This window comes from Pomacea canaliculata, linkage group LG9 (genome assembly GCF_003073045.1).
Source record: "Pomacea canaliculata isolate SZHN2017 linkage group LG9, ASM307304v1, whole genome shotgun sequence".
Classification (NCBI taxonomy): domain Eukaryota; kingdom Metazoa; phylum Mollusca; class Gastropoda; order Architaenioglossa; family Ampullariidae; genus Pomacea; species Pomacea canaliculata.
The window spans coordinates 10,076,011-10,100,689 of record NC_037598.1 but is presented as its reverse complement, the minus strand read 5'-3'; the positions used below and the strand labels follow the sequence as shown (position 1 = coordinate 10,100,689).

General features: G+C 40.8%; 3 protein-coding genes across 5 annotated transcripts; all 3 read right to left on the bottom strand.

Moving 5' to 3' along the window:
* Positions 1-967: 967 nt before the first annotated feature.
* LOC112571954 (collagen alpha-1(XII) chain-like) lies at positions 968-9,936 on the bottom strand. The gene is made up of 7 exons (XM_025251379.1): positions 9,672-9,936; positions 9,062-9,307; positions 8,600-8,908; positions 5,706-6,293; positions 3,716-4,002; positions 3,097-3,371; positions 968-2,758 (listed from the first exon to the last, which is right to left on the bottom strand). Exons 1-7 carry the CDS (start codon positions 9,763-9,765, stop codon positions 2,671-2,673), a joined length of 1,887 nt encoding a protein of 628 aa, XP_025107164.1. The 5' UTR covers positions 9,766-9,936; the 3' UTR covers positions 968-2,670.
* A 3,848-nt stretch (positions 9,937-13,784) lies between these two features.
* On the bottom strand, positions 13,785-24,667 carry LOC112571609 (glycerate kinase-like). 3 transcript variants are annotated; one of them, XM_025250735.1, is made up of 10 exons: positions 24,650-24,667; positions 18,639-19,067; positions 18,183-18,388; positions 17,565-17,716; positions 17,115-17,290; positions 16,756-16,987; positions 16,193-16,350; positions 15,796-15,936; positions 15,417-15,621; positions 13,785-14,863 (listed from the first exon to the last, which is right to left on the bottom strand). In XM_025250735.1, exons 2-10 carry the CDS (start codon positions 18,774-18,776, stop codon positions 14,625-14,627), a joined length of 1,647 nt encoding a protein of 548 aa, XP_025106520.1. In that variant the 5' UTR covers positions 18,777-19,067; positions 24,650-24,667; the 3' UTR covers positions 13,785-14,624. The 3 variants fall into 3 exon arrangements, with proteins under 3 accessions (XP_025106520.1, XP_025106519.1, XP_025106518.1); XM_025250734.1 differs by lacking the exon at positions 24,650-24,667 and adding an exon at positions 24,325-24,374; XM_025250733.1 differs by lacking the exon at positions 24,650-24,667 and adding an exon at positions 19,181-19,198.
* LOC112571608 (glycerate kinase-like) lies at positions 19,510-24,565 on the bottom strand. The gene is made up of 5 exons (XM_025250732.1): positions 24,471-24,565; positions 23,413-23,961; positions 22,868-23,019; positions 22,223-22,398; positions 19,510-21,950 (listed from the first exon to the last, which is right to left on the bottom strand). The coding sequence occupies exons 1-5, from the start codon at positions 24,473-24,475 to the stop codon at positions 20,973-20,975; spliced, it is 1,860 nt and encodes a 619-aa protein (XP_025106517.1). The 5' UTR covers positions 24,476-24,565; the 3' UTR covers positions 19,510-20,972.
* Positions 24,668-24,679: the final 12 nt, after the last annotated feature.

Here is a 24,679-nt window from a genome sequence, read left to right as displayed (position 1 = left end):
TCAATGAAAAGATTTTTAGGAGTCACAACAAGGACACCTAACTCACATATGGAGAATGTGGTATGTTCCCTTTGTTAATGCATCAGTGCTGTGAATTGTATATTGGCTCTGTCTGCTAAGAATACCACAAATCAAATAGTTTGGACTTTTATATTCTTGATGTTGGAAAAATGTTGTTTGACGATGATTTGTTAAGCTGTATGCCAACTGACCAAGAAAAAATGTAGAGTTGGTCTTTGTTAAAGAACAGTGTTTATCTGCTTGCTCATGCTGCATCCAGCACTGAGTTTTCCACACTAAAGAGCAATCAGCCATGGATTCTACCTGTTTTTCCATTATGTCTACTGTTTCTATGCCTCCAGTCATGCTTACACTAGATTATTTCTTTTTTGAGGCTGCAAAATGTAGCTCTTTGTGTCCACTTGTGAGCAAGAACAGCTAGACATAATACTCAAAAAAACCCTCATTGTTTGGTGGAAACATGTCTGACCTTTGTATGCTGTCAAAATTATGTATCTCCTTTCACTCAGCCATGTACTTCAGTCTAGTTCTAGTTCTCATTGTGAGATAAAAAAAAAAAAATTTATATGTTGCACATGACAATGGCATACCTCCCTTCAGTGGCGGGCTCAAGCCTATACTGAATAAAGAAGTCAGAGTCAATTTAAATCTCTCTTTTCCTTTATATATATATACACACACACATGTGTGTGTTTTTTTCCTTTTGCTGGATTATCAACATTCAACAATTTTCATGATTATTTTTTATTGTTGTTTTCTTTTCTTTTTGTATTTTGTTAGTTATTTGTCAATCTGCGATATCATTATAGAAAATTCTCCATACTTTTCCTTTAGTGCTTCAGTTCATGATTTTAATATGTGGCAAAGAGTGTATTTTGTCAATATATAATTAGCTAAAATGTATTATTATAAAATGTTAAGTTTTATGTAAATATAACATGACTTCTAATTCATACTCGGTTTATTTCCTACACATAATAATGTGAAACAAGTGCTAACTAAAGGGAAAGAAATCCTATTTTATATTCCATATTATACATTCTTGCGCAAGATTTCAGTAACATTTACATTTACTATAAAACAATATACACATCCGATTTCGAAAATGTTCTTTCTCGATGTATCGACCAAAAACTTTTCTGCAAAATAATCGGTAACTTGTCAACCTTTTATCAGTTGAACAAACTATACATTCTCATGTTTTCATAGAATTCAGAAGTACATTGACATGATCAGCCTTCTGCTTCCGGAATACAATCCAAGCAGCATCCTTCTAAGTTCTCTAGAGCTCGTCGAGCAGGTGGTCAAGGAGATCAACAACCAGAGAGGTACAATACTCGAGCCTGGACATTACAAATACCGACATAAGCTGCAATGGTGGATGTAACAGTACATTACAGTATCTTTACACCGTGTGTACACTGAGAGCTCTCTATCCAGTTCTTCCGAAGTAGAAACCTCCAAATGTCGAGTGTACGTGCATGATATGATATCCGCATCAAAAGCAAACACAGCATAAACAACATCTGAAGATACAATTAAAGGTATTTACAAAAAAAAGTCAGATCGACCACATTTGTACAACAGCCCAAGATACAAAAATAAGCTATCAAGTATTGTCTGTTGTTTGCTCAGTTTCAAAAAGACGCGCACTTGCACTCACAGATATTCCAGTCATTGACATCCATTCTGAATAAAGACGGCTATCTTGATAAAATGTCAAACAGTCAGTGAGGTGATCTTTCTTAGAGCATCTCTTGTAGTGTTTACATATCTTTGCAAGAAGTACATCTGGAGAGAGAGTTTTAAAAACCGGAATTTAACATGTTTTTCTTCGTGTTTCGACTTGAAGGCCATATTGATTATGTACACAGAATTATCGTTGTCCTCTTCACGATGCTGCCGATGCTGGGGTAATGTCATGGTGTCCTTGTCGTCTGCGTCGAAGGAGAAAAATCAAGAAGCCAGTGCTCAAAGCAGCAATGCCAACAACGCCAGCTGTGACGCCAACAATGAAGGGCCAGTCTTGGTGCCATGGTTTATCCCCGTTCGACACTAACGAACCTTCCCGCAAACCCTCGCTGGACTCCTCTGTCGCTGATGTGAATCCTCCTAACGTGGAGCCAGCCTGAGTCGTGGCAGACGGCGATGTTTTCTCTTCTGTCGTAGTCGACTGCTGCTGTGCCGTCTGCGATGTTGTTGTCAGCTCGGTGCTGTAAGTAGTCATGCGCACAGCTGCCGGAGACGAGGGCGGTGTCCACGTTTGAACGAGACCAGACTCGTCGTCCTGCTCTTCTGTCAATGACTCGTTTGTTTGTTCCGTGGTAGAATGGGTGGCATCCGCAACAGCCGTCGTCCACTGCCCACGTAAGACGGTCGACAACGTCAAGACCGTGAGATCAGCAGCATCGTGGGTGACAGGGAGGTCAAACTTTTCTGTTGGCGACGTTATGAGATTGGCCTCTGACGTCATTTCCGCGTCAGGAAACCAAATGTCGGAGGTTGGAGATTCTGCTATTGCGGATGCAGACCAGCTGCTCGAAACGACTGACGATTCTGTTGTTATGGAAGGCTGCTCTGTCACTGTGACTGACTGTTCTGGTTGTCGAGACCAGGAAGTCCACAGAAGCTGTTGTCGTACTGTCGTCCTCAGTTGAAGCGACTGCTGTAGACGGATTCGTAGTCTGAATGTCCGTTGTGAGTACGGTAGAAGTTGTTGTAGAAGGTGTAGTCTGGTCTAAGCACAAGACAAGAAATTGAGAATACATTAGATGTGAACTTTACAGTAATAATAAATTAATAATGATAAAAATTTGTAATAATAAAAACAATTAAGTGCAAGACGCAAACAACAGTAAGAATAAAGAAAGAAAGACAGAGTTTTAAAGGTGAAGTAAGCAGGGCTTGTGAGAGATAATAAGAAGGGAACAGTACCCAAGAAGACCTCTATAAAAATAATTACTTAAGCCTAAGGTGTTTCAGGGTATCCAAAAGCTCTACCACATGTTTTAGCTCCTAAAAACTAAAAATAAAGAACATCAAAACTAAAAAGAATGTTTTTGATTTTTTTTTTACCTGGACAAGAAGCCACAAGCATCCTTTGAAACAATATCGTCTGTGAGTTTATCAAAGTGGTCGACCACGATCACTGAGTCTCCCTGTTCCTCCATAAAATTTTTCTCATCCTCTAGCGGCCCCCCTCCTTTGTAGATGTACAGCCAGACAAGTTGTGCCCCTTGGTCACGCAAAAGACTTGCTTGTTCTTCTGTCACATCGACTTGATCACTCTCCCCATCGGTGATAGTGATCACTATGTCCTTCACGCCGTCTTCCTTGCGAACATCAAAAACCTGGAGACAATTTTTATACATCACTCAGTTAAGGATGAAATGTAAATTTCAAAAGTCGTCGTTTCCAGAGTTATTGATTACTAAATCTTTTCACACACAAATGCATGGAAATAATTATTTAAATTATACGTTAATATTTAAATAAAATGGAGGAATGCAAAAATAAATGTTTTGTGAAAACAAATTTGCTAGAAATAGTATCAATTATATGCCCCTTGGAATAACAAGGAATTGTAAGGAACATCTTCGTGTCCCTTTTCTAATATCTTTAATTAAGAAAGCTTTTCTATCTCTTGTGTATTTATCACACAAAATAGCAAACATGCAAATGAGTAGTACATTACTTTTTCTCTGACTTCCTTCAGTGCTCCACCGGTGTTCGTACCAGCAGCATCCGGGTATGTCATGTTCCACACTGAGTCTGTGACAGCTTGCAGGTTGTCCAAGAAATGGTTGATAATTGAGACATCTCTGTCAAATCGGACTAGTGCCACACGCACGGCAGTCTGGCCAATGGGAAGGCCACTTACAATTTTGTTGATGAAAGACTTGGCCCGTTCGAAGTTCTCCTCTTTCACACTGTAGGAGGCATCTACCACGAAAACAAGGTCCACCCGCTGCTCGAAGCACCCTGATACACAGATGAATGTCTTTGTCAATGACTAATCGGGATTCTTTATTAGATAGTGGAACAAGAAAGTGGGGGATACAATTTAAATTAACTGTTAACTAATTAAACTTCAAGAAAAGAACTTTCTCTCAGGACTGTGTTTAGAATTAGAGATCCTTAATAAGTAATAATAATATATCTTAGGTAGTAGATAGGGTTAATTAATGTATGTTTACTAGGGAATTATCTTTTAACATTTTTTGTGTTTTTTAATTGGTTAAAATTATTAAATATATACAAGCCTAGAGGTTTTTGAGTAGAAAAGAACACAAATGTCCAGGCGTTTGTGGGAACGCGAGTGACTGTGACACGTTATCATGTAAGCAGATGACATCCTGCAGGACTTCCGGTACAAAGCTAAGACCACAGAACTAAGGTGCGCCAGCAACATGATAGCCTTCTGTGGTGCTCCAGCAGGACTGGCAATAACACATTGGGGATTACTGTAAATCCTTCAAACTTATATTTTCAAGTGACGCTTAGCTAGATAGCAATATAATTATATAATCGTTTATTTAACTGTGAATGATCTGAGTAATTAAGCTCTTTAAACACCTACTTAGATAATGTGTACCGTTCGGCGAGAAGATGTACAACAGAAAGAGATACGAAAGGGTTGATGATAGGCACTTATAAATCTTTGTATCTGATGTTTGAGACAGAAAGTGGCGTGTGGGCAACGTATCCTTGACTGTTTACATGTTTATATTCCGATAAGTGAACACTTGTCTCGCTAGCACCCATATTGCTGCGCTGCTCCTTTAGGGGCCACAGGGTCGAGTGCGATGGCTGAGGTCTGGCTGTGACAGATCCAGCCACGGATACGCTTTGCTTCCTCGAGATAACAGATGGCTGCTGCAACTGGACGCCCAGCACGCGGCGCTCGAGTGCCGGCCACTTGGCGTGACGCATGTGCTGCGCAGAGGTCAAGCCCTGTGCTCACCGCTACACTCAGCCTACGTGTTGTCAAGTAATTGAAACTACCGACCATGTATGCATCGAGGGGGCTTAGTATATTTCTTGGTGACCGCTGTCGTAGCCAGCACATATCCGTGAAGTAAGCATTAGATTATTGAAAAGCATTTTTTAAAGAAATAAATACAAACATTTGTATACGCATAAGTGTGTGTGTGAGATATTAAATACAACAGGAACTTAAGTAACTATAAAATGTTCTGAAACAAGAAAGAAAAGTTCAAAACAGGGAAAAAAAATAAACGAAAGAAAAAAATGAATCGGGAGTAATAGGGTACAGAAAGGAAACAAGGAATGAAGAAAAGAAAAAGGCTGTTTGCTGTACAGAACTCAATGGACTTAGAAACGAAAATAGAGCAATAAGTAAATTAAGGGAGAAACAAAAGGAACTAAAGAAAAAAAATAATTTAAAGCAATCAAAATAAAGAGAGGTGAACAAGGAAAGAAAATGATTAGGTACAACAAAGAAATCAATAGAAGGATTACATGAATAATAGGGAGAATGGAAGAGAGATAAGTAAGAGTGAATCAAAACAAGGTAAAGAAAGGGAAAATAGGAGAAAAAATAAAGGGCCAATAAAGAAAACTATAGAAATAAAAAAAAGAGAAGAAATAAGAGCAAAAAGAAAGAAAGGAAAAAATAACTTAAGAAAGAAGGACGTCTGCCTTCAAGATCTGTAAATGCTTACTTCGGAGGTCAGAGGTGCTTAAGCCAGCAGAATGAGGAGTTACAGGTATGAAATTTAATGTAGAGTCCAACGCAGGTGACGATGTGTCATCAACGATCGTGGGGCCAGGTGTAGATTCCAGTCCAGGTGACGATGTATCATCTGTGATAGGGCCAGGTGTAGAGTCCAACACGGTTGACGAGGTTTTATCAGAGGTCGTGGGTCCTGGTGTAGAGTCCAGCGCAGGTGAAGATGTATCATCAGCGATCGTGGGGCCTGGTGTAGGGTCCAGCGCAGGTGAAGATGTATCATCGGCGATCGTGGGGCCTGGTGTAGGGTCCAGCGCAGGTGAAGATGTATCATCGGCGATCGTGGGGGCTGGTGTAGGGTCCAGTGCAGGTGAAGATGTATCATCGGCGATCGTAGGGGCTGGTGTAGGGTCCAGCGCAGGTGAAGATGTATCATCAGCGATCGTGGGTCCTGGTGTAGGGTCCAGTCCAGATGACGATGTATCATCAGCGATCGGGAAAGTTACTGCAGTGTCCAACGCTGGTGACGATCCACTTTCAGAGGTCAAGGTAGTTCTGACACTGATGCTTTCCACCGCGGCTGAAAAAATAAATTTGTATCATGATATCAAGGAACCGCCAATAAATTATACGAAAACTGCTCTAATCGTGGTGGCCCCGTCTCCACTTCAGGCACCAACTCCTACACAGTTGGCTCCAGTGACTTTTTCTCACATTCATACTGTGTCAAGATCAGTTCCCGTCATCCGCTCCGTGGCTAGCAAAATCCCTAGCCAGCAAGAAAAAAAGAACAGCTTTCCAAATAAGCCACAGACATGCTGCATGCAATGTTTGATTCCTGGAACAAAAATCATATTTTTAAATTAAATTAATCTGTGTTTGCTAGTCTTTAACTCACTTGTTTCTCCGGCGACCGGTTTATAGGTCAACAACGAAGTCAACATCAACACAATGAAAAACATTTTCCGTGCCGCGAGATAAGCAACACACTGACTGGTCTGGCGTCCACTTTTCACTCCCGGGACTTAAATAGCCTGCAGGCGCCTGACTACTGATGTTTCTATTAAATATAGATATGCGTGTGCAAAACTCACGGACTTCCTTTCTCTCTGTGCGCACTGGTCGTGGGTGACATCCTGCAGTCACTAAGCAGCGGAAACATTGGGCGGTAACTTTTCACTTTACGAGATTACTACAAAATATTGAGCTCCCTATCAGCAAGTTCAATATTGGTAATATTTGCATTTATAATCGTTAAGCCAGTTGAAAAATGTCTCCAATACTTTTCTTTATTTTACACAACATTGTTTGATCAAAATACTTGAGAATATTATGTTTATTGATTACTCATATTATGAATCACTGAGGTTTTGGTATTTTGTTGTGATTGAAGGAAGTCAATATTCATTGAATTCTTGAAGGTTTATGATCATCTTTAATACATTTTAAAGCGAGAGAAAACTGTAATGAGAGAAAATCTTAGTTGATTTTTCTTTCATTACTGAGTTAGCCAAACAAGAAGCAAAATTATGTTCCGTTTTTGGTGTTTGTTTTTTTCTGTTTGCATACAGCAGCGGTTCACAAGAGTAACCGTCCATGGATACAGACATCGCGTGCCTGTGCACCGCGAGATAAGTGTATTTGTAGAAGAGGAAAAGAACGAAAAAAATATAGATCATCATATTTTATAAATCGTTTATACAAAAACAACATTTTAAAGGACAAAGAGGTAAGGATTAGATATACTGGGTACAAGGACATGGATATGTTTGAAAGTCTCAGCGGGACACATAATTATGGTGTATCTGTGTACAAACGTGACGTCACAATTTTACCTCTTTCTGTACAGGGTGATGTCGTATATGCCGAGACGCCTGTATTCACCCTGATTTGGGAAACAGTATCTTGCAATGAGATTTATTCAGTGATCAGAATAAAAATCTGCACCCTACTAGTCCTTTAAGTTTCCGTTATTTATCAGGCTTGGCGAATGTTTTAATTCTTGTTTGCCTGCTTGCCTTAGTCCATGTTTGTATTCTGCAGCAGATCTTTTCTTTCTAAATTCGAGAGAGGGCTCTACCCACATGTTAGTAAAGCTGTTCCCGGAGTTGTCTACCCACGGACGTGAATAGGTGGTCTCCCCTTGATCAGTCAGCATAGGGAATGTCAGTATGCAGTGGGGCGTGACAGATAAAATTCGATTCCGTTAACTAAAAAGCAAATTTGTCATTTACTTTTGACCCAAAGCTGTGACAATGTGCATGCTACTCCCAATAAGAGTTTTATATATACAATGCAATATCTCTTAAAGATATTTGGTGCGAGTATATGACTTGGACAATCCATTGGGGTGTTTTTGTTTGTTTGTTTGTTTGTTTTCTTGAAAGTTTTTAGCGGCTTTGTAGCGTAGCGATCCGATTCCTCCTTTGAAACGTAACTATCTCAACTGACACGAGAAGCTGAATAAAATGCGTGCTTTTATGTGTGTGCGTGGGTCTGTGCGTGCGCCCGCTAGTCTTCTGTGATATCTGTCCATCTATTACACCAGACGGATGTCAACTGTAGTCACGTAGATAAACTGAATCGTCACAGCGCGCTCCTCTCTTTCCCCTAAAGCATCTCGTTTACATCTGACATATCATAGAATATGTCCTCAACCTTAAAGTATTTAGTCGAACCGAGACGAGGGAAACGCCACTACACAAAAATAACTGAAGCCCTCGTCAGACCCATTTCCGAACTATACCGGATGACACAAGATAGCACCAGACAGTACACGGTGAGACCAAAGCAGTCCCAGATTGTCGAACTGATTAACAAATGGACAAACCGACACGCATACACACACACTAACGCATCTCCATTTGTGTATTTTCTTTGACTCACTTTTGCACAGTTGGCCCCTGAGGCTATCCACAATGCCATCGAGGCTGTCGAAATCGCTGATGTTCTGCACAAAGCCACTGGAGATGCCATTGAGCTCGTTCAAAGAAACATTGCTCCCTATGCCCAGAGCCAGGATGTTGACGTCCAGATTCTTCAGTAGAGAAGCTTCTGATTTTGTGCGATTGACGTTCCATGACTCGCCGTCTGTGACCACCAGCACCACTGCAGGCACTTCCGGTCTGCGGCCATTAGCTGGAATGAGTATCTGTTCTCTGACCGTCTGCAGTGCTGTATAGGTGTTGGTGCCACCTGCGCAGGGGAGAGATAGCATTCTGCTTGTCATAGGTGACTTTAAACAAGCATACATTTTTTTTAATTGCTTCATCGCCTTGTGGTCATAGTTCGTATACAAAAGAACATTCTCTCTCTCTCCCTCAAACCTAAACATTGAAATCCTCATACCTCCTACAAAAGCCATGCTGGTCAGTATTTTTGTCAAGTTGTCGTTCGTCTCAGACTGAGTCAGATTGAGGATGATGTCGACTTCATTCGAAAAGCGCACTATTGCCATACGGACATGGAGGTCATCTGTGGGAAGGCCGGACACAACTTTTGCCAGAAACTCCTTCATTAATTTGTAATTGGCTCGCTTGATGCTGGTTGAGGAGTCAGCTACCACAACCAGGTCCATGACAGTGCTGCTGCAATCTGCACATACCGTAACTCACACATATATACATATACTTACACATATTACCTAGCTTCTGCCCCAACGAATCGTTCCTTGCAAGTTATTAAAAATTAACCCACAAAACAAGGATTTTATGGTTATTGTAGGAATTGACGCTAAGAATATTTTTTGTAAGCAGAGATAGTCGAGTCACCAGTCTTTCATCTGCCAGTTTCTAAGCATGGATAGCCAAATCTGGGTATATATCCGGAATTTCTGTCTCTGTACAAGAATTAAACAACAGATCAAACATGCAGATTTAAAAAAATTAGAAAACTTCAATGCATCTGTTTAATTTCAAGTAAGATCGAAATGTTACAGAGACACGAAATGGCAGCTTACCAGTGCTCACAGCTGAAACCACGGAAAATTCACTCAAAGCCAGCAACAGCAGCAGCAGCGGCGACAGACGCCAAAACTTCACAGCAACGTCCATGCCAACCGCCTTCTGTCGAAGTTCAAGTGCTTGCAAGGTCTTTTGCACTCTCGCTAAAGGTCTCTTCCTTTTCCAGCTCTGCTGCTTCACACCTCCTTCATTTATACCGACGATTGTTTGTCAGCCACAGACGCACAAAATGCGTTATTAGGAGAACAAAAGACAGAGAAATTAAGACCGGTTATTCCTTTCCAAATTGAGGGGAAAAAAAGCTTTGTAGGGGATGTGGAAATTACACTTTATCCGTTTCTATCGTAAAGATCAGCAGTATACTCTAGAACCGACCAATCAGGACAAAGGCGTCAAACCCTTGAGGTTCAAAGGTTACGGGCTATATTTTTGTCTGTCGCTTCTGCCTCTTATCATCATGCTGCATCTGGAAGACTGTCCGTCCATGCACTTGCTGGGGAACCTCGCTGATGGCGCTATCTACCGGCGCACATACTGCTCTCGGGCCACGGCACCGAATTCTGTAAAATGTTATTTCCGGTGCCCATCATATCTCATTAAAACTTACTGGACTTTTTAGACTACCAAAAAATGAACGCGAATGCAAATTAACGAATTATTTGAAAATTTTAAAGTAAATTTTTTCATCAGGAAGCAAACAAGTAGGAAATGATGGAAGGACAGGAGGGAATAATGACAATAAATACGTGCTGAACCGCCATATTCTTAACCACGTGGTATGTAATGGGTAACATGAGATGTCAAAGGTCAACGGAAGAAGGGAACAGGTGTTTAACGCCGAGCCAGCAACTAAAGCTATATCACGGCAGCCAGCCCTGTAGACAGATGCCACATGCAGAGAAAAAAGCAGCGTGGAGGAGACGAGAGCTGAACCCAGGACTGCCAATCTTCACTGTATTGGTGACAGGCGCTAACCGTTGTGCCATCGGACCGCCCAACGGAGGAAGAGGTGTAGAAGGGAGTTCCCAATAAATCGTGTGGTGAAAGATAGGTGCAATGCATTTTAAGTGTTTTACGAACACTTTTATTCCAGATAAAAAATAAGTACCGTGAGAAAAAGAAGCACAAAACAGTCTGATTTGACCCACTCCTTTGACTAAAGTTTTCTCAGTAGGAAAACCTTGTATCCAGAAATCAGGCAACAGCACTATTAACCGAATTTTGACTATTGATCCATAAAGAAATGCGAAGCGGAACTAGAAAGGATTCCGATTTTCTATCAGGGCTGTTTAAAATAATGTTTCCACGCAGCCTCCAATCTCAGTGACTCTAATTCTCCCACCATTGTCTTTGTTTGACAGAATATAATTGCCATGAATATTTTACGTGACACAAAGGTCAACAACAAGCTAATTAACTTATTAATGTCAGGCTAGGGTTCAGAAGACAGAAAAGGGAGGAATCGCTTAATTTCTTGTTCAAGTAAATTACAGAAATTTTGGAATTTCAGCACACACACACACACGGGGAGAGAAAGAGAGAGAACTCATCCATCATAATAATCGTTACATAAGAGAGAAAAAAAAAAGCAAAACCCAAAGCTAGATGTACAAGATGTCAGCCTAAGAATGCTTTGCGAAAGAGGACAAAAAAGGTCACGAGCATCTTAGCATCTTAGAAATTAGCGATTCAAGGGCTCCAGCAAAGGCGGTATTCGAAAGTCGACAGTCTCACTTCAGTTTAGCCCGGAGAAAACTTCCGGTTTGTCTGGGCATTACAGTCCTGTTTCCTGGAGATAGTTTTTGTCGAAAGTTAGTCCTGAAGGACTTGGCTGTTGCTAAGAAGGACCACAGGCGAATGTGTCGTGGTTTGGAGACCCATCCGGTCGGGTTGACATGCTCGAGACGAGCGGCGCCTACTACAACCTCGACAGCTCGGTAGTCGGAGAATGTGTGTGGTAACAACGAACGCACTTCATGCTAATGAGTGCAGCAATTAACCACAGCCACACATGCGTTATTGACAACAACTGCATCAACAGTGCGCAATAATAATAATAATACACTTATATTCCACACTTTTCCTACTCATTGATGGCGAGGACAGTGCGCTTTACAATACCGTTAATACAACAAGATGTTAAGTCATGTGACAGACAGTGACAAAGAAAGTCGATCGTGACTGATTTAGAAACAAGTTGATCATCTGTCCTGGTATTTGGATGTGTAAACATATTTTTAAAAATCCATGATATAACGGAATTTCAAAAAAAAAAAAAAAAAAAATCAGCATTTTCACAAAGTGCATCGTCAGCTTGCTCTCTGTCGATTTGTCAACTGTACACTATATATATAAATACAAATCGTAACAGTAGTGGTAAGGGGAAAGTATGATGACCCCGACGACAAAGCTGCAAACAGTGTACTTGTACTGAAACAGTTTCATAACAGCTAGATGAGTAACAATGGCATTAGTCCTGATGTTGAGCAGAGTGAAAGAAATTGTTCTCCGTGGTAGACACTTCGGACCTAGGTAGTGTACTTACTCTAGCACTTTCTATAAACTTTCCTCGTGTAAATCTGAGTCTGCTTTTTTTTCACCCATTTTCCCGACCATCACGTTTTAAAAAAAGAAAGAAAGTTGAAAAGAAACGTTTAGCACGTGTTGTGCTGATAATTACGCAGAGATTAAAAGATAAAAGCCCGTTTTTCTGAATTATCTTTTCATTAAGAAAGCGGAATCTGTATTAGAGAGATTAGTGCTTCCCTCAACAACAGCAAAATCCGCACAGACATACAAACACCGAAATCAGTTACATTTTACAAGCTTGGTATTTGAAATTTTATTCATAAATCAGGTCGTCGGCGTCTCTCAACAGCACCCAAATATATTTTTTTCAAAATAAAGTCCATTATCTCTCATTTCTTCGCCATCCTTACGCGAAATCATCGGCTGGCGCGCTCTTACAATTACTAAAGCTTCAATCAATCTTTCTTTTGCTCACAGAATAATTTATACATGTGAACATAACATGGTGTGTATATATATAAACATGCACACCCATAAAACGACATTAAACACGCACGCACACCTATACCCTCTCACACAAATGTCATCCAATGCATCAACGTCTGTCATCTCCGGATGAGATCCTGTCGAGGATCAATGAGGCACTGTCGATACTTCAAACATGTGAGTGGTGATGAAAGTGAAAACTTATCAAATTGGAAAGCTGGTTTATATCTTTGCGATAATTTTGTCAGTGATGGTAGTGGGAGGAATAAAAAGCGTGACGTATGAACAACCCTCACCCCAACGGAGCCACACAGAGGTCAGCGAGCTGGCGGTGCGTATCAGTATTTCAGATGTCGTGTACTCGGTAGGAAATGACCACTTGGAAGACGGTACTTCACTCAGAGGAGGGTGAGGGGTGCGTTCACACGCAAGTGGCGACCAACTTGTTGGACTTGATTGGAATGTCTTGCATGTCGTGTCTGTCTTACCTTCCGCTGTCCCGCGAGGATCTTTTCGCCCAGGAAACACTTCTGACGTCTTCGCAATGGAGAGAAGATTCAGGAACATCTGGGATGGGTGTGGGGTCAGCGGAAAGGGTAACCTCACACTAGGGAGTTGAGGCTACAGAGAACGCACACGCGCGCGAAACACACACAGAACTGGCGCCGGCAGATATTGTTTACCGTCATGTTTTTCTTCCGGTCCCATAGCAACTGGTTCCGTTGGTTTCACGCTAAGGAATGTCGTCAAAGTGTTCCTCAGATGCATTCGCAAATATGTCGGTCACACATGAGTTTTTGTGGTAGAATTATGCTACTAATTGTAAAATCCTGACTTTTGGGTTCCACCAATGATATGGCTACCCGAGAAAAATCAAGGTGTTAACACTCTTTAGATGGTTCTTTGTAACCGTAGAAATCAATAGCACGGTTCAAAAAAATAAAAATAAAATTTAAAAAGTGCTTGCAACAACATGAGAATTATTGTGTGCACAAATGATGTGCATGTGTGTCTAATCCTTTGCAGATATTAAAACTGAAATATTAAAAGATTCTGGAAATTTTGTTTTAATATGACTTAAGCCCTTGCTTCAGCGCAATTTGGTATGCAAATATAAATCGCCTGTTGGATACGAAGCTTAAAAGAGATAACTACAGATTGATGTATGCACTAACAAAGATAATGAAGGTCCCAGTCATATCTTCATGCTAACGCAGAAACTCACGAAAACGCTAGCAGCTCTTTTGCTAAGAAGTACAGACGAAGCCAGCATTTTTACACATGTTAAAGAGATCATTTTGATTATTGTGCTTAAAACCGTGGGGTATAAAAAATGTAAAATTTAAATAAAATTAAAAGACACATACAAAAGTATGATTCTGATTACACATGACCAGTACCCTTGTAAGTAAACATGATATCACTTTCTCTTATGCTTTAAACTGTTTCCTCCTTATTCAGAAACTATGACTAGCCTCTTCGCATCAGCGTCTGTTGCTTAAAAAACATAATCAATGGACTGCCGCCATCTTGCTGTCTTGGCCTGGATTTCGTGAACGGTCAAATCTCGTTTCTATACATTAAGACCCCAGAGGTCAGAGTGTGAAGTGACCCTTTACCTGCATATACAGCCTTGCTCTTTAAGCTAAACAGAAAAATTGTTCTGTTTAGGTTAGTGAAATGTGGATCAAATTAACGGAAGTTGAAATGTTTTAAAATACACAGAGATATGTCTTAGTAAAAGCAAAATATAAAGAAAATCGAGATCTGTATGTGGGTCATCGGGAAGAAAGGTGAAAGTGGCTAGGCATGGGTAAGGTACACTTTTCACTTAGGCTCTCTTTCTCTAGAAGTATTAAAGAAAAAAAACTGAAAGTGGTGGTTGGGGGGGTGGGTGGGAGGGAAGAGTGAACTATGCAACCGGTGGGGTTAGATCAAAAGCCCGTCGCTTGATTATTCTGCACCAAGAGCAGCTGTATGTCCATGACGTTGGTGCCGGTGAGCCCTGTGACCAGCAGGTCGCGACCGCCAGCGAAGCGAGACCACAGTGTGTGCGAGTCGTTGTTCTGCAGGCTTGCGACGGGATCGAGGCCCTGGCTGACGGCGTCCAGCATGAAGTTCTCGTCTACCAGCGCCCCAGCGGCGTTCGTGGGTCCGTCCTGTCCGTCTGTTCCTGGAGAAGGAATGAAAGCCTTGATGAGTAACATTAACAATACATGTGACGTATGAGCAGAAACAGGGAAGATATAAACAGGGTTGGTATTCTGTACTTCTTTTGCCTCTAGGGAGTCCGGAGATGATTAGGAATGCCAATGTGAACGGAAATGATCCCTTTACTTTTACGCATGCGCAGCAGTTGGTTTGCCCAATAGACAGTTTTTTTTCAAAAGAAATTTTATTGAAAAAAAAAATTCTAACAAAACGTGCGCGCGCGTGTGTTTTGAATGCGTGTGAACACTACTTTCGCTCTCCGTCTCTAACCAGTTAAGACCATCTCTACTTACAGTCTATGGCTCTGGTTTTATCAATATCCCGTCTAACAATGTCTTTATCCATTCATCCCCACCTCTTCATCATTTTTGTCAAAATCATCATTCGCCGTCATAGTCAACAACAGCAACAACATCCTCATCCGTCATTCTCTTCCAACTCCTCCTTTTCTCCAAAACAGCTACCAACGTCAATGAATCAAGTTTTAAATGGCCAAGTGAAAGTAAAAGGCACACCTGCGCTGAGAAATAAAACCTCTGTCAGCTCTCGGCGGCTCTTGAAAGTCTGGAAGCACTGCTGCAGCTGCAAGCCTGCTGACAGCGCCATCTCTTGGTTGCGACCCCCTTTGCCCTTGCCTCGGAGGTTGACTGTCGTCTCTCCTCCGGCCACCACGCACAGCGGCTTGGAGTGGTTACTAGCGACCCTCACACTGTCTGCTACCTGCAAGGTTTGACACGGCATTAACAGTTGTTTCCCTTTCTCCCCTTCTCGTTCATTTGGAGACAACAAAGCGTCTGGTCATTAAAGTAGATATGTTCAAGAAACTGTGAAATTGAAAATATAATAATGTGACGATTAATTAATATAATTAATGTAATAAATATAAGGACTAGCCTCGTTCAGCTTGTTCTTGGAAATACCCAGTCTGATGATTTCCATCTCTAACTGCACTACCTCGGAGTTGGCGGTTTGGGAAAGCCGGAGGCAGAAGCAAGCCACGATGTATTGGGCCAGCTTGGCAAACAGCAGGCCTACCTGAGCGAGTTAAAATACATCATCTTACACGTTTAATTACATTTTGTAGTGGTTTATACAAAGCAAAGACGCACATGACCATGATTTACTTATATCTGCTCTATCTTTTAGTGGATGGCAAAATCATAACTTCGTGCTCGTAATTCTTTCTTCTCTCTTGCTGTACACAAAGTAAATCTCACAGCTCCCTTTCGCAATCAAAATTATACGCACGTTGCAATAAGTTGATGATGAACCCTAAAAACAGGTAAATTACCTCCTTCGCCTCCCCACTGAGCTCAGTGGAGAGGATGCAGGGTACGAACCCTAACTCTTGAGCGCGCTGTGCAGCTGCTTGACAAGCGATAGCGTTTGTGCCCACCAGGACGTTCTGAACTCTGTCCCACTCTGACCTGTCGTCTTCAATGATTCCCCCTGGCGGAAATGTCAAAAGAAAGTACCAAACGGATGTTCCATGCGTTCAATCCATTTTTGTACCCCACCACTATCATAAACATCAACCTATATATCTATTCACCTTTCTTCCAGGATTTATTGCACTCTTTTTTTTTTTTCGTATACTAGTTCTTTTACAGAGAGAATCTTTTTATTCCTCCACTCACTCAAGCACGTTCCTGCAGTTAGAGGTATAAGTATACACAATGTCAATCCATCTAAAACTAAAATTGTCGTTTTCCACAGATGTAGTTAGCTTTCCAGGAGAGTGGGAGATAGAGAGACAAACAGAATGAACGCGCAGGCATGCCAGAGTGTGTGTCTGAGAGAGAGAGAGAGAGAGAATGTGAGCGTGCTTGAGTGCGCGCCGAGGCTGTAGCTGACCTGCACTTGATGTCTCGCTCCTAGTATTCCAGGACAGGCCTGCCTGCGCCACGATCTGGCTCTTCTTAGCCTCCAGCACTTCCACAACCACCTTGGGGAGGGCCTCTCGCGCGTTGAGTCTGTCGATGATCTCCAAACAGCGGTGCGGGCTCCTCACCTGGCGCACCGTCGGGCCTGACGCAATCATCTCCAGGGAGTCGCCAATGACGTCAGAGATGATGAATGATACAACCTGAAAGAAACATAGCAATCACCAATAAACGTATCTTCGTGAAAAAAAGATTTAGTAGATTCTATACTATAGATACTATAGATACTATAGATTCGAATGCTAAAGAAGCAGGTTCAGAAGATCTCACTTGCGCCGGCTTAGCCTCCCTGGCAAGGCCCCCTCCCTTCAGGAGCTCGAGATGCACGCGCACAGTGTTGACGTCAGAGATGGACGCGCCGTGACTGAACAGCACGCGGGTGATCTGCAGCAGGTCATCCAGGGTCAGAGGCTCGACCGGGTATGGTAACAATGCAGAACCGCCACCTGGGCGAGAGATTTACTTGCTTTCATTAAATTCCCCTAAACCTAGCTCACGTGAAGTTTGAATAAATATTTTTCACAGATTCAGATTTCAAATAAAAAGACAAGACAAGCTCTTGTTGCATGCGAAAATTAACATGTGATCTGGGTAAATCGGGCTTTGGATGACGGCTTTAAAACAGAGATGGGTGCGATTAAAGCAGGCTCAACTCTCACCGAAGTTCAGTTATCTCTATTTTTCTCTTTCTCTTCCTCCTCTCTCTAGTGGCTGACGTACCTGAGATGAGGACGAAGACAATGTCCTTCTCAGTGAGGTTGGACACCAGCTGATGAATGTCCCTAGCTGCCTGGAATGCTAGCTCGTCTGGTAAATTGTGGTTGGCACCTTCCCGCACCCTGATCTTGCTGTTTGGCGACAGCAGCATGTCGCTGTGGGACAAGGACAAAACTCAACTCTCGTCAACTTGCATCAAATTGCAGATGGTGCAAGCGGGAGAACAGAAAGGGGTAGTGACTTCAATAATTTATTATAGCACGTTTGATCTCGAATATGTCACAAATACTCGATTACCCCTTCATCTGAACAATCTTGGAACTGTTTGGAACAAAAATATGAGTCTCTTTCTCTTCTTTACACACACAACCTGCCGGCGCGAATTCTAACCTGCATCGGATATGAATAACAAAAGTACGGTGGACAAAAAAAAGAAAAGAAAGGAATGTATAAAACCGATGTCGCAGTATGACTAAATCTTAAGTTCTGCGGCGACTCTCTCTCTCTCTGTCACACACACAAAAAAATTACATATTCATATTTGTACCCACACACGCGCGCGTTAACTCGCTGTCTTCCGTGATATGCCAATGGTACAGCAAATGATGGATCCACTATTACCTGTGTCCGTTGGCCACCAAGTCAGCTCTGGAGCCGGTGGGAATGCTGACGATGCCCCTGATAATGTGGTCTCCCAGGACTTCGTCCATCACCCGCGCCATACCCAGCACAGCTTTGCCGAAGCCGACGACGAAGACGTTCCGGTTCACTTGGTACTCGCGACCCTCCACTGTCAGAGTACGTGTGCTGGGGTCGTACTTCAGCACCTGTCAGGTATTGCAAAAGAAACAAAAATGTATGATGTGTTTCGTGGTCACACTTGTTCCTCATGCCACATTGGTCAAAAATATATACATATATTTTCTGTGATAGTTGCAGTGCAGTATCTGCTTGATCTGAGTAGAAAATATGCGCATTCTGTATACATTCTTCCCTTTTCCAGAAAATGTAAGGCTCATATGGTCAAGCGCAAAATAATTAATTGAAGAACACAATAATGACTGAATCAATCATTACCTTTTCCAGCATCTGCTGGGGCATTCCAGACCTGACGGCCGTCAGAAATACTTCTCGCAACTGAACCCGCGTCTGCAGGTCGCGACTTCTAAGGTCGCTGGCCTCTGGTTTCGTGGTGCTGGTGGAAGTCGACGCCATCCTTGACCAGCTGAACCCGGACTGAACGCTCACTTGTGGAAGACGCTGCGTTAAGAAGGGACAAATCCGTTCTGCGGGGTGAGATAACTTCGGTTGTGGGGGGGTTGACGATGGGCAATGCAGACAGATTGCTTCGTTGATAGGTTGAGTCGCAACACACGACTGGGTGTAGACAGGTGTGAGAAAGGTCTGTATAAATCTGACCTGCTGCACTTTGTGACATCAGCTGACCCTGTGGTTTGATTGAGAAAGCGCTGAACGCTGGTCTTCGGAGCTTGAAGACAGCACCGGCTGCAAACAAGAACGATTATTGAGATTAGACCACTGACTGATGATTGACAGTTACAAGCCGGAATGACAGAAGAAACGTGAAAGAGAGGAAACACAAACAGCTACAGACTGACCAAGTCAAAAAGTCAACAACCAGCATCAGTTGTAATCCCGACGTGTGAGAGGGGAGACAACTGATTTCATGGGCCAGTATTACTGTTCGTTTTATGTCACTACTAACCCTCCTCCCTACCAACTCTTTGTCCCAAAGACCCCTTGTTTCAAGGGACACCGTGGACCCCCGGGTAGGTTGAAAGAACAGTCTTGCAATGTGTTCTCAGTTGCATACATTGCGGATATTTACACTAGATAACTTACATTCTTATAATCATAGTCCATTGATGGCATTCATCTTTTGTGTTCTACTGCACATGCACATTTCAGCAAACTTGACAACATAAAATCTAGAAAAGAAACTTTTATTGATCCAGTTATCTTAGTCAAGAATATCACTCCAAGCAAAACTAAAAAACACTATTGACAATAGAATAAAAGATTTATCATTTCAAAGTGCTATGATATCCAAAATAGTATTGATTCCGTTTGCTATGCAACGAGGCCACAAAACCAAATATATATCACACTAGTCAGGGCTATGATATCCAAAATAGTATTGATTCTGTTTGCTAAGCAACGAGGGCCACAAAACCAAATATATCTCACACTAGTCAATATCTTTGGCATTTCTAGAGATATGGTCTAAGCCTATATCTTATGACACATACAGCATTCATTAGTGTACACACACATACTTTGATTGCCTTAAAATATCTCTAACATTTGTAAATAATGAAAAATATATAAATAGCTGTATATATATATATATATATATCAATTTAAAAATAGATATGTCAATATTTTGATTCTATATACGGAAGTCATTAGTTTTGTGCAATGTGTGGAAGTCAAAATAAACTCTTTAAATCACAGTTTACACAAAAAAATCTTACGGAAAAATTTACAATCCATTAACATTTTAACAACTGTATACCAACATTTTATAAAAACAAGCACAACATTAACTGCTAGAACAAGTATGTGAGCATGTGCATAATCTCAATCAATTGTTATTGTTGTCATCATACACATGACAATGGCAGTACATTGTATGAAAAAACATCTTACTCATTTCTGTTATTACACTCAAGACAATACAGCAAAGTCTTTAATTTATTGTGATGCACATAGTTGTCAGTTTCAGAACCATTTAGTTCTTGAAGTATACAAACATGCACAACACTTCACAGACTAATATCACATAAAAACTGTTGCAAGATTCTTTGAGTATATTCGTTTAAAGTCATTGTCATAGTACTGTAATTTCAATATGCACTGTGAAATTCTTTAACTCATTCAGTACAGATGAACTGAGGCTTTGACTATGTTCCTATCTGAAGTTATATATATTGTATATGAATTAATATCAATAAACATTGTGAGATTCTGTTAGTATGTAATTTAATGTCAATAAATACTGTAAAATGGTGTCAGTATATAAAGTAACATGAAAATGAATTATCAGATGTTGATAGTGTATACAGTAATATGAATAAACATTGTTAGTATATAAAATATATGAATAAACACAAAATTCTTCTAGTACATCGTCATAAGCACGTGTTCAGAATAAGCTATTAATTAAGTCCCATAAAATGATTGGAAGGTCACAACTAGAATTTAATGCTATAAGAATCTAATATTTTATCCATTTTTTTTTACAATTTACTGTATCCAACTACTCAAACAGCAACTTTGTAATTTTCTCAATTTTTTTAAAGTATCAGTTTATGTTCTAAAATAATTATTTTTTCAGTGTTCAATAAAAGACAGCTTGTACATGTCACAAACAATGAAATTAAAAAACTGTCACTTTGTATGAGCAGGATTGCACACGATCAAAACCTGAATGTCCATGACCTTTGTTCCAGTCATGTGTGTCACAACGAGGTGTGCACCACCATTCACCATGCTCAGCAAAGTGTTAGAGTCATTGTTTTCTAAAGAATCCAAACAAGATGCACCTTCTGCTTCTGCATTCCTCACAAAGTTCTGATCAATGACAGCACCTGCTGCTTGGCACCAGGGTCCATCCTCGCCATCTGTGTCAGAACTCAGCAATGTGATGTCAGCCTGTGAGCGTGGGTCTATGAGGTTGTAGGATTTGTGCAGCTCTATAGCTGCAGCCAGCGCCAACTCCTGATTTTGTCCTCCCTTTCCTGTGCCGACGACATTGACAACCGACTCTCCTCCTGCTATTATGACGATGCTCTTCCCAAGATTCTGAGCTCGCTCTACAAGGTTTGCAATCGCATTTAACTGAGACTTATTTATGCCTTCCTTGACAATTTCCAACTCCAGATGGACAAAGGGGGAATAAGCACGATTCCACAGCCTGCGGTTGAAGCACATTAATGTATAGATTCCTAACTTTCCAAACATGGCACCTATCCTCCTTGCTTCTCCTTCGAGTTCTGTAGAAAGGATAAATGGCAGGTAGCCCAGATGCTGAGCATGCCTCTCAGCAGCCTGACAGGCAATTCTGTTACTGCCCACAATAACATTTTGAATCCGGGCAGCATCTGATACTTGAGGGTCTTCTAGATCTTTTGTGCTGATTGAAGAGCTTGACAATGGTTTTCTTTTCATCAGCATGGCTTTGGTTATCTCATTGGTAACCTGCTGCTGCAGGTGCGCAAGGATTGTTTGTGGTATCTTGCTGATTACATTCAGCCTGTTAAATATCTCAAAACACTGGTGGCTTGTAACTTGATCATAAACAGTGGGACCAGAGGAAATCATTCCCAGAGGATCACCAATGATATCAGAGATGATGAAAGACACAAGCTATGAAACAGAAAGAAAAATATTAGAATCTGCAACCAAGAACTACAAATTTATATATGATTATCAAATCTAGCCACATCAAATCCCATAAAAGTTAATTTGTATAAGAGAATTTTTTTTTAAACTCTACACACCTTACTTCTACAGATGATGATAATTTTACAGAAATATTATACATGTATATCTTTTGTCATGCACCTAAAGGTATGTGAAGTAACTTAAGCTTTGCATCAAAGTAAAAATTTGTTTTCAGCAAACACTTTTAATTTCACCTTTGCAGGGCGAGCAGCTGTTACAAGACCCCCACTTTTCAAAAACTCAACATTTTTCCTCACAATGTTGATATCTTTGGCAGATGCACCATTATTTTCTAGCTCTTTTGTCATGACTATCAAATCCTCCAGTGAAATAGGGGGCCGTGGAGAAGGTATCAAGAAGGAACCACCACCTGAAGGCATTAGGGTAAGGATTCAATCACCATTACACGCTTCTTTTAAATAAAGGAAAACTTTGGAAAAAAGTATACTAAGAAGCAGACATCTCATGAGTAAGATGTCTGCACTTTTCTAAATCTTAATATAAAATCTTACTAGTAAAAAAAAAAAAAAACCACACTGTTTACTGGCACTGTGGGTTTGAATAATGCCCATGCACACACGTAGAATAAACATAAAACAGTTACCATGCACCCTTTAATTTATCTGCCCCATTACAAACTTTAAAGACTTTATTTCTATGTTAATAGAAATGCTCAACAGATAACATCTATAAGTGGGTCACTATGCTTAGTAAATTTTATGCATGTTCTTATCAAGGGACCACATATTCTGCCCCTTCTCTTTTAACCTTGTAACTTGAAATTGTCAGTGGATTGAGTGAGAGAGAGTGTGTGAGAGAGAGAGTGCATGAATTCCTACCAGAAACGAGAACAATTATCAGGTCTGTATTTTTTCTTCCACGAACAAGTTCTTCAATAGCTCTTGAAGCTTTAAAGGAATCTTCATCTGGCAAATTGTTCTTGCCTCCTTCAAACACCAGGATTTTTGTATTTGGTTGTAGTAGGAGATCCCTGTTTCACATAAATCATTTAAAACAGATTCTGCAAAAACTATTCATTACATTGAATACCATTAAAGAAAACCAATGACTTTGAAGCACAAACGTTTTGTTAGTCCCTCTTTGCCTTTCATTTATTAAGTACCACTCCATATTAGGGATGTCAAACAACCAATAGCAAGTGAAAGATTACAATAGTGCAAGCCTAATCTTTCTATCATATTAAATGATATTTATAATAATGTACTTTAATCTATTTTGCTTTCTTTCCAAATTGCACTCTGCGTAACTTTGGCTAGGATACATCACTCAATACCCTAATGACCATGATTATTATTAGATAATATGTAAGACAGACAATCAATAATGCACTCCAACAAAACAATCTAAAACATAAATAACTCACCATTTTTTCTCCTGTCTCAAAATATCTCTTTGTCCTGTGGGGATGCTGAGTATGCCTTTCACAATGTGTTCACCTAATATATCTTCCACTGCCCTACCCATGCCTAGAACAGCCTTGCCAAAGCCAACCACATACACATTATGATTCAGTTCATATTTCTTCTCCTGTACAGTCAAGATGGCTTTGTCTGCATCATACTGCACTGCTTTCCGAATCATATGTTGGGGTTCCACGGCACTGACAGCCACATTGTAAATGTCTTTTGCATGAAGTGATTCCAACGGCAACTCAAACATATGGTTTCGTCTGCTATTGCTGTGAGCAACACCGCTGCATACCGTCGTAAAAAACTGTCTCTTAGAAATCGTTTGCTGAGCAGTGTGCAAACCCTGTGCACAACAATAAGAGTGACAAATCTGCCACTTTTGGCGCAAGACCTTTGATGCTATATCAAAAGATCTGACCTTAGAGGTAATTTTTGGATTTTTCTGATACAGCTGTTGTGCCAGGTCACTGGCTTGTACAGCAGCATTTCTCAAGCTTTTCGCTCTGAAACAAAGTCGCAGGGTCAGAGGAATGTATTAAGCCATCCCAGCGGTGACATTCTCCGGTGTTAGTCATGTAGCTCATACCCTCAGTGACATGCACAAAATCTAAATAAATAATATTAACAGTTAATAATTTTTCCGAGAGAGAGAGAAGAATGGTGGGTTATGGGGTGCAAATGCATAGGATACAACCATGGACGTATACAACGACATCATCAGCATGAGATATTCTTCCGACGAAGCCAAGTAGAATTTAAACACTCGCGGGTACGGAGTAAGTGTTAATAACAAGCGTATGTTATTATTGATGTGACCAACATTTGTTGCAGATCACACACACAAGCACACGCAGTTATGCGCTCACTTTTCGTCCTTTGCGATCGCACTGACATGTGAAGACAGCTATCGATTTATAGATTTCTCTAAAAGCGATGCTGATACTTAAAATAATGAGAAGCCTAAAACAAAAACCTATAAAAAGTACCAAAGATCGAATCGAAAAATACTTACAACATTATTATTATAGACGCTTAGTCAGTTATTGTTTTTGTTCACTTCAATAACACTTTTCGAAAGTACGGCTACACTGGAACTTTGACCCGAGGTCATCGGTCTTAAGGTCATTTAGTAACTACAGCAGAAGATTTTTTTTCTTAGTATAAAATAACTTTTAAAAAAATTCTACTTACCGAATACAAATTAGATAGATACCCATATGT